Source organism: Durio zibethinus, chromosome 4, assembly GCF_047325235.1.
Source record: "Durio zibethinus cultivar Kanyao isolate XHJ-2024 chromosome 4, ASM4732523v1, whole genome shotgun sequence".
In the NCBI taxonomy this organism is placed as follows: domain Eukaryota; kingdom Viridiplantae; phylum Streptophyta; class Magnoliopsida; order Malvales; family Malvaceae; genus Durio; species Durio zibethinus.
The window spans coordinates 1,920,094-1,930,386 of NC_143165.1; the positions used below are offsets into that span (position 1 = coordinate 1,920,094).

The following is a 10,293-nucleotide window of genomic DNA, read 5'->3' on the forward strand; positions in this document are numbered from 1 at the left end:
AAATATATATAATAGTGTGAATATTTTTAACTGCATTACATCTAATTAATTTTTAATTGGACTCATTATCCCACACTCAAACGTCCCCTAAATCTCACTTTTTTTATTTCATGATTTAAATTTTAAAATTCTAATTATCCACGTTTGTGACATGTTATCATATTTGCATTATTATTATTATTATTTTGGGTTTTGGATAGATCTTGATTAAATTTAAATCTTACCTAGCCAGGTTTTATTTGCTTTTAGGTTCATATAATTATTAAATATTTGAATGCATTCATTATTAGCTTTGACCATAGTTTTAAGAAAGATAAAAGAAAGTTATGAGCTAAGGTGGCGACACTAACTCTTCTTAATTCTTATATGTATACAATAATATCTAAGAAGAAAATATTTTTATGACAATATTCTAGAGCCTAGTGCTTTTTAATACTGTAGGCCAAGGTCTAAAGTAAATTAAAAAGAAAATTTTATAAGTGCTAGGAGTCGAAATATAATTTTATTCAAAATCACTTCTTAAAAATAATAGATGAATAATTTAGGTTAAAGCCCAAATTTGTGATAGAGCCTAGTTAGAGAGTGCAATCCCAAATCCAAATAAGAAAGTATAGGTAGAAAATGTATAGCATTAATGTGTTTCTGCCATGCATGTTTTTAGATTACTGTTTTTTTTTTTTTGTTAATTTATGGTTTGGGTTTGGAGTTTTACAACTCCATCTATGAAAGTCATTTGTATATTGATCGGTGATTTAAGTTGAATTCTATTTTTATATAAAGGAAACTATAACTTAAGAAAATAGGAAGCGATAATAAATATTAAGATTTAAATTTTAAATTTACTAAATGTTTATGATTAAATACTTTGCTTGTAAGATCTAAGTTAATCTTTGTTATTAACAATTCTCTTTAATAGATAATTTGTAAATTTAATTAAGTTTTGGTTGAAGCCTGTTATAATCTTAATTTTAAAATAGAGTAGTCTCACCTCCCCTAAATTTTTATGTACCAAAAATCTTGAATTTGTTTCTAGTAAATTTTTCCATCAAGTAATAAACAATACCAAATATTGGATGCTATATATGTATATATTTCATCGCATTGTCATTAGTATTAAGGGGCAGATCCAAACAGAGAATTAGAGTGTTTATGGATATTCCCAAAATTTGAAAAACAAAAAAAAAAAAAATAATAAATAAAGAAAGATTTTATCTTTTACACCTTAAAATTTTCCCTTACACATAAATTTATTATAGTTATATATATATATATTATAAATAGACATTTAAAAAAAAAATTTAAATCCGCCAATATTAGTACTGTAAAATTAGAAATATAATTATACACTCAAAAAGTGGAAAAATCATACAAAACAACATTACTCATACATAACATTAGAAATACAATTAATCATTGGGTTATATATTAAACATATAGATATTAAATTTTATCTATTTATAAGAAAACTCAATTCCCCCTCAATATCTTTTATACACTTTTAATATTGTATAAAACATTTCATACTACAAAATTTAATTTTTTTAATTATGTTTCATGCGTGGTTTAATTATTAAAAATCAATGTAATTAGAATTTCAAATTATACTTTAAAAATTATATTAATAACACAACTATTGATGTATGATATATACAACATAAATTTTTATTAAATTTTTATTAAATTTTTTTTTATCTTTTAATCAATAAAAAACTATTAAGCTTTGTTTGCTTAGCACCTAAAATCTTAAAATATAATATAAAAATATTAAATTAAAATAAGTAAGGTTCAATGGTTTGTATGGCTTAAAAAAAAATTTCAAAGAAAAAATGAAATAAATAAAAACCAAAAAAAAAAAAATCCTGGATCTGCTATGGTGCACATCTCTTCACATTAGACCCAAAAATTGAGATTCTTAACATCTCCAACTATTTATTTAAAGCAAAAATACAAGAATACAAATTGTTTCTCTCTCTCTCTCTCTCTCAGATTGTAATTGTAATGAATTAACTAAAATTAAATAAGATTAAAATAAATCTGACCAGCCATTTTTTTTTTCTTTTTTTTAAACCATGACCAACCTTTTTCCTCTGTGCATTAATAATTGATCATTTTGTTGTGTTTTGTGCCCAACAATAAGAAAAAAAGAACTTTTTCTTAAAAATAAATAATAAAAGAATAGAAAAGAAAAAAAAAAAGGTTATTTTATTTGGAATTTGGAAAGTTCCTCTAATGTTAACAATACATAGTATTTTTAAAATTAATTTAAATAAAAAATATCTTTATTTATTAAATAATAATTTATATCAAATTTAAATTTTAAAATTTAAGTCTAAAATTTAATAAAAAAAGGGTCTATTCACGAATTAAAAAAATAAATTTATAAACAAATCTAATTAGAAATATATATTAATTATTAATTCAAATATTTGAACAATAAATACACTAATTTTATTTTAATACATTCAAATATTTGAACAATAAATACACTAATTTTATTTTAATACATAAACATAATTTTTACTTCATCTCAAAAATTAACCAACCAATTTATCTAAAAAATCTTATTTAAAAAAAAATAAAATTGGTATTTAGGTCTATCAAAAACTTTGATATATTAAAAAATTGATGGTTTGACGTTTAAGGCCCGTCATTTCCATCCGTTCCTTTCCTACCACCGTCCATTGCGCAGTTTTAGGATGAGATTTTTGTAAAACTAACATTTAATATTATTCATTACTATATATTCTTTAAAAAAGAAAAAAAATTACAGTCTTTTAAAAATTAAAAAAAAAAAAGGTCAAACAGACATTTTCTTTCTTTATCTATCTTTGCTTGCTACTCACTTTCCATCATTTCATCTCTTGCACTCTTTCTTAGCTTCTTTGTTTCTTTTTTGCTTTGTTTTGCTTTTCTAAATTCCTACACACTCTTCTCTTTGCTTTCATTTTCCTTAATTGAGTAACATTGCATCATCATTGTATATGAACAAGTTCCCTTTCCACTCAATTTACAATTTTTCTTTGGTTTTTCATTGGCAACAAAAATCTGGGTTTTGTTTCTTGATTCTTGGTTTTTGTTGTTATTGTTGATCTGGGTCTTCAAAATTTTCTATAATCTTTCTCATGGAAAAAGACATGGTTTTTATGCACGAGGGACTAGACAGGACAGCAGCAGAACAACCAACTTGGAGTTCTAGCAGTTTAGGGATGGAAATGCAAACAAATGAGCTGAATTGTGCAATAGAACAAGTGGGAAGTTGTTTTTTCAATCTCAATTGGGATAATTCAATGGATCAGAGCGATCGCTTTAAGTCAGCATTGAGTTCCATGGTGTCTTCTCCAGCAGCATCCAATGCTGGAAGTGCTCTCCCTGCATCCGGAGATAATGTCATGATCAGAGAATTGATTGGAAGATTAGGAAACATATGTAATTCTGGTGACATTTCACCTCAGTCTTTCATTAAACCTAACAATAACACTCATAGTTCTAACACTTCCTATTATACTACTCCATTGAATTCACCACCAAAGCTCAGTCTTTCAATGATGGATTCACAGATCAGAGGAAGTTTGAATGTACCGGGTCTTGGAAACCAGTTACCAAATCATCCTAGCCTGGCACCATTTTCTACTGACCCTGGATTTGCCGAGAGGGCTGCTAGATTTTCTTGTTTTAGTAGTAGCAGGAATCGACTTGGATTGACTGAGGCTGAATTTTCTCAAAGATTAGTTCCTACAATGGATTCTGTTAAGCTTTCAAGTCACCAATCCATTAAGGTTACTGGATCTCAAGCAAATGCTCCTGAAAGTAACAATAACTCGCAGCAGGAAAGAAATTTTGGTTTTGATAAGAAAATCAGTATGCTGACAAGGTCTTCTTCGCCAGAGAATGCTGAATTTGGTGATTCCAAGGAAGAATCTTCAGTTTCTGAACAGATCCCAGGTGGGGCCCTTGGGAATTCAAGCATAAAAAGCCAAAGCCATGCCAATGCCAGGAAAAGGAAATCAATTCCCCGGGGGAAAGCAAAAGAAACCCCATCTACAGCGGCTGCTGAAGCCAAGGTAATATAATTCTGTTTTGCAAATTGTTGGGAGTTATTTGAATTGTCAAATTCTGTTGAGAAATCTATAGGAAACTAATATTGGATATCCATTTCAGGTTGCAGCACAGAATGATGAATCCACCGCGAAAAGAGGCAAGCAAGATGGAGCAGCTGCGAATGCAAAGGAAAAGACAGAACAGAATGGCAATTCTAAAGCAGCAAATGATGGGAATCAGAAGCCAAGTAATGAGAATTCCAAGCCCTCAGAGCCGCCAAAGGACTATATCCATGTCAGAGCCAGAAGGGGTCAAGCAACTGATAGTCATAGTCTTGCTGAAAGAGTAAGAAAACTTCAATCTATGATCTATAGTTATTCATTGCACAGTAACTGAGATTTATATTCATCAGGATATCTTTTGTCATCTTGTATTGATCCAGGTCCGAAGAGAGAAAATAAGTGAAAGGATGAAATTTCTTCAGGATCTTGTTCCAGGATGCAATAAGGTGAGCAAAAAACACTATAAAGTTTGCACCTTGTACCATTGAGATAATTGCGAGAATTGAAATAGTACCATTGTACTAAATTGGGAATAAAATTTGTTGCAGGTGATTGGTAAAGCAGTTATGCTTGATGAAATTATTAACTATGTGCAGTCCTTGCAACGACAGGTCGAGGTAAACTGAATTTCCAATGTCTCTTTTACTAATTGTAATGTTGATTTCAGTTTTGATTGTATAAAATTATTTGGTACTAACTGGCATTTTCTGCAGTTTCTATCTATGAAGTTGTCTTCGGTGAATCCAAGGATGGATATTAACATGGAAGCCCTTCTGTCAAAGGATGTAAGTTAAATCTCCATGAGATTGTTCTCTATTTATATGGTAAGTCATCTGAATTTTCAAGTGACAAGCTTTGCATCCATTGCATGCTGCAGATTTTTCAATCTCTTGGATCTTTGCCACATGCCCTTTCTTCAATGGATTCTTCCACACCAGCTTTCCCTTTTCGTTATCAGCCCCAGCAAGGGCTACCTCTAAACAGTGGCATATCCAATAATATAGAGACTCAATTCTCAATGAATCCACTAAATGCTGCATTGCATAAAACCCACGGCCTGCAACTGCCTCCTATTGATGGTTTTACTGATGCTAGCCCTCAGGTAATCAATAAAACCACTTGTCTATCTAGTAGTTAATTCACATTTTATATTGCTCAGAATCTCAAATGGAAACTGAACAAATTGTTTTCAGGTTGCATCAATTTGGGAGGATGATCTCCAGAGCATTGTTCAAATGGGATTTGGCCAGAATCAGACACAAAGCTATCAAGGTAACCGTAATTGAACAAGACTCGGGCATTACGTGTGGAATTGGCACATTCAGAATCAAATGTTTGATCCACCTTTTGTCTGGTGCAGGCTCAAAAGCTGTAGGGCAGGTGAAAATTGAGCTTTAATTACCATTAGACAACACTTTCTGATTCCCTTCAGGTCCTTCAGGCCCTCCAGGAGAGCAAGAGAGGCCTTTGTACATAGAGAGGAATTTCGGCTTGAGTAAAATCTTTAACCTGAAAAAGAGAGAAAATTTATCCAATTGTGATCTCATTTCCCAAATTGTTTCTGCAACTCATTCTTTAGAAAATTCTTACGTGAATTCCTGATTTGCAATATGGTAGAACTAATTGCAATGAAGTGGTGTACTTCTGTTTTCAACTGTGATATTTTGCTTTAAAATTTGAGAAAAAGAAAAGGTTGATCTTTCAATTCATTCAGAAACTTTGGCTAAAAAATTGGCTGGTTAGAAGAATATTGATCAAAACTGAAAAAGTGCAGTTAATATCAACTGCAGAAACAGTTGTGAGATCCCATAGATTTTATCCATTTTCCTCATCACTTTCTTGGCAACCAACCAAATGCTACAGTAAAATGAAAATGACAGGCTTCCCGTTGCTTTCATATTTAGCTGGAAATTTTGGTATGGGGATTAGAAGGACAATTATGTTACACTAAATCGCATAACTAGCGGGAAAATAGATTCTTACTTGTAAACAGCTGGTAAAGTGGGGACAAATGGTCTCTTAGGTCCAACTGGTGATTGAGAATGATTTTTGTTTTGAGCTGGAATCCAAATTTGACAGGACTTTGCAGTTTACCCTATGTAATAATTTATTTTTAATTCGATCATAGGATCTCAAGTTTTGTCCGAATATACTTTTTACAAAAAATATTTTAGTTCGGAAAAAAAAGATTATAGATGTTGAAAATGCATAAATTAATTAAATTAAATTTCGTCTCGATTTAATTTTTTTTTATAAATTATATTAAAAACACAAAATTTCACGTCAACATTCAATATTTTATTTTTAAAATACTTCTAACAAAGATCATACCTAAAAAGAAAAAAATTTCTCCCTTTATTAACTGAACTAATCATTTACTAACCGGATTAATCATTATGGGTTACTGAATGCAACAACTGACAGCAAACAACTACTAGTACTTTATTTGTTTTTCTTCATTGCTTTTTAGCATAAATTTTTTTGAGCTGGGGAAATTCAGAAGAGAATCTAAAGCCTAGCTTGGCATCAGTGAACTTCTTGGCTGAGGAATCAAACGAACTTTTTTTTTTTTTTTTTAAAAGTTCGATTTGGGATAAAAAAAATTATAAATATTCGAACTCCTGATTTGATGGATGTTATTATTAAAGGTGACTGAATATATCAATTATGTAAAGCTCATGTTCAAATAAAAAACCTTTGCAATCCCATCTGCTTTAGAAAATTATTAGGAAAAAGGGAAAATCTGTTAGGGGATATGTGGAAGAATAAAGATTATAAAGTAGTGGAGTTCATATGTAGATAGATACCCTTTTGAAAGACAGAAAACTTTTCCATGAAGGGCTGTCCTCCAAAATTCCAAAAGTCTTAAAACACTCATAAAAGAAATCTCTTCTGCTACCTTTTGGCCATGGTGATTGATCTAATTGAAATTGATCAATGCATTTATGTACAAATATTGGATAATATTCAATGCAAGTTATGGATACTAAATGAAGGCAACCAAGTGCAATATGCAATGATGTGTATTTATTTTATCCGGTCTGAAATGGCACTTGTTTTTTTTTAAGTTTTCATGAAAATATGGGCAGGAGAATTAAAAGCAAACTTTTCAAGTTCACAATAAGACAATGGTACATATGTAAATCCCACAACTGTTTTTTTTAATATTTTTTCCTGCTTTTTTTTGGCACTTGAGCAAAAAATCAAGGTGATTGTTTCCTGGACAGATCTACAGATTTGTTTCAAAGCATTTGCTATACATTGCCGGTTTCAAATAGAAAAATGTTGTCTCAATCCATTGTTTTGATAGGCTGCATTCATTTCTTTTTGACAATACAGCAAATTCAGAGATCATTTGAAACATGACAACATCCTTATTAACCTCGCATGTCAATAAAAAATCAGGCATGGTTGATGGAGATGGTTCAAACTACTTCAAGTGGCAGTTGGCTTTTGGCTTGAAAAGCCTTACTGCTACAAGTTTCACATGAACTAGTTCATGCAATCAATAAGTCTTAAACAATTCTATAACAAATTCTTGGATGAAAAATCTAAATTCCTTGAGTGTTTTATAAAAGCTTTTCTACAAAATCACATAATACGTTTTGCCAGAGCATTTAATTCAATAATAAATACATATACCTATTTATTAAAAAAAAATTGACATTCGATAATTCAAAATTTAGTTTAATTGATTTACAAAATTTGAATCTCAATATTTACAATCTTTTTTCTTATTCAGACTACGCCTTATTTTTGCAAAAACATATATATATATATATAATATGTTAAATAGTTATTTCATTACTTGACATGATAATAATAGATTATATGTTCAATCTATTTTGATTGAATGACCCTGACATAAACTATGTCAATTGCACAATTATGCTGTTAAAGACAATTTCAAATCTGTTGTGATCAGCTTTAACAATAAGATCTGAATTTGTAACCCAAGTTTGGTGCATCTGTTTCATTTTCTTGTATTTTTATGGGTTAATGGATATGGTTGATGGTTAAGCTGAATTAAGGACAGCTCAGTTGGATAATTGCCTTCTTTCAAAGGGATTTTGCTTTGGTAATTAGTTAACAAAAAAAGATTTTTAGCACCAGAGATTTGGGAAATGTTAATTATTAGATGTTGTTATGCAACAACCAATGAGATTGGATAGTTGAATCAAAATGGTAGGTAATTGATACCTGCCAAAGCAAATTATGTGACTAAATCTAGCTGGATATCAGCAAATCAATCCACTGATTGTGATTACACACTGCCAATGGAAGAGTTCATTTTTATATACTGACAGTGAAATTTTTTAATTTTATAAATTAGATTACGGAATTGTAATTAAAAAAATTTTCAAATCCTGTCATTTGAATCAGAATTTTTCAGCTGGTAGTGAATTGGGAGTTCCAACTCATATTTGAAAGTAAAAAAAGTGTGAAAAACAAATGTATATAATCACTATCTAACTTTAAATAGTTAGGTAAATTTGTAAAGTCCAACTGTTACAACTGCAATTGCAACAAGAGACAGAACCAGATTAATCGAAACTTTTAGTTAGGTTTCAGTTAATGTCATCCTCTTCACTTAAAAAGTAACTGAATTTAGTACATAGTAGACAGTACAAAACAATGAATAACATCTCAACATTAACTTCTTCATTCAAATAAAACATCAACATGATTAAAATTTTGACAAATATCCAAAGGAAATGTTAACCAGGATGAACCTTTGGGGCCGAGGCACATGATATAGTATGTAAGAGTTGGATCATTCTTGGAGCGAATTCAGTAATTTTTTTTTTTATTTGGAGAAAGAGAATTCGAATTTGATTTTTTGAACAAGAATTATATATTTATTATTGAATCAAATGTTTGAGTGGCAATGCTGAATACTTAGAATTTTTCTACCACATTGTCCATCGTGAGGACAAAAATTACTACTTTTACAAGAAAATTTTAACAGCATCTAGAAAGTTCCCACCAATTAACCCCTGTAATGAGGAGAAAAAAGAGGGAAGGGGTCCAAGGAAGGATGATTAAGGGGAGAGATTGATGGAACATGTCATTTTTGTTCTTGTTTTTGTGGGGTTTATAATTAATGATGATTTAGAAGGGGCTGTCCCATTTACCAGGCTGTCACTTATTCTTCTGTCAGGCCACATCTGTCAATATGCTGCACCTTCCCCTCTCTCTTTATTGTCTCTTTCTTTAACCTCAACAAGTGTTTTGATGCTTTAACTTCCAAAGGGTAGAGTTCTAATAATCTGCCATATGTTTGCTTCCTCTTTCAGTGAAAACTGGTTTGAAATTGAATTACTTAGACGTAGTCGGATATAAAATATGATATGATAATATGATATTAGATATTAAATATTTTAAAAATAATATAATTTAAAATTTTAATAAAAATTTTATACAAATTTAATAAAATTTAAAAAATATATTTTATTTTGAACATATTAATAAAATTATATAATACGCTAATTTTTATATTTTATTTATATACGAATAAATAAGTATAAATACATGTATTATTAAGTTTAGTTAGAAGTCATTTTCAATCCTATTTATTTCTTTTAAATTTGATTGGTTTAGTCGTTCTAATCTTAAAAGTAAAAAAATGGTGATACATGGCCAGGATGTATAAGCTTACATGTCCTATTTTATCACCTGCCATGGCCAGCCCCCAGGCTTCGTAAATTGGGTCACAAATTGTGAGAAATGGTCCAGAGGTAGGGATAGATTGATGTCAGACGGAAGACAAGACCACAAGCTTCTAGTTTTATGGTGTCCATTAAATGATAAGACTCCCATTATCAGGAAGCTCTCATTGTCTTATTTTTGCCTTCCCATTTAAAAGAAAAAACAAAGTACAAATGTGGGCATGGAGCCATAGACATACTTCTCTGATAAACTTGAGGGATTGCCCCTTATCCTTTTGACACCAAAAACAAACAAACAAAAAAACTTAATGATCTAAGGCTTCAAAAACAGCTTTATCAGGCTTTTCATATCTTTCAGGTCCATTTGTATACAAAACTTTGGTGGTCCACCATATCCATTATCACCAGAACACCAAAAAATGATAAAAGAAACTACAAAGTGAAAGACAAGTTTAACAAGTCTTCCTTCTCTGTCTCTCCTATCCCATATTTTGGAATGTGGAACCAATATGGATAAGCAAACA

General features: G+C 30.3%; 1 protein-coding gene across 1 annotated transcript; it reads left to right on the forward strand.

Annotated features, from left to right (window-relative positions):
- Positions 1-2,803: 2,803 nt before the first annotated feature.
- On the forward strand, positions 2,804-5,809 carry LOC111287691 (transcription factor bHLH62-like). The gene is made up of 8 exons (XM_022878361.2): positions 2,804-4,061; positions 4,159-4,383; positions 4,481-4,546; positions 4,649-4,717; positions 4,814-4,885; positions 4,978-5,202; positions 5,294-5,372; positions 5,461-5,809. The coding sequence occupies exons 1-8, from the start codon at positions 3,123-3,125 to the stop codon at positions 5,496-5,498; spliced, it is 1,713 nt and encodes a 570-aa protein (XP_022734096.2). The 5' UTR covers positions 2,804-3,122; the 3' UTR covers positions 5,499-5,809.
- Positions 5,810-10,293: the final 4,484 nt, after the last annotated feature.

Coding starts and splice junctions, on each gene's coding strand:
- LOC111287691 (XM_022878361.2), top strand. CDS start 3,123: ATGGAAAAAGACATGGTTTTTATGCACGAGGGACTAGACAGGACAGCA. Junction 4,547..4,648: donor TTGTTCCAGGATGCAATAAG/GTGAGCAAAAAA, acceptor AATTTGTTGCAG/GTGATTGGTAAAGCAGTTAT. Junction 5,203..5,293: donor TTACTGATGCTAGCCCTCAG/GTAATCAATAAA, acceptor AATTGTTTTCAG/GTTGCATCAATTTGGGAGGA.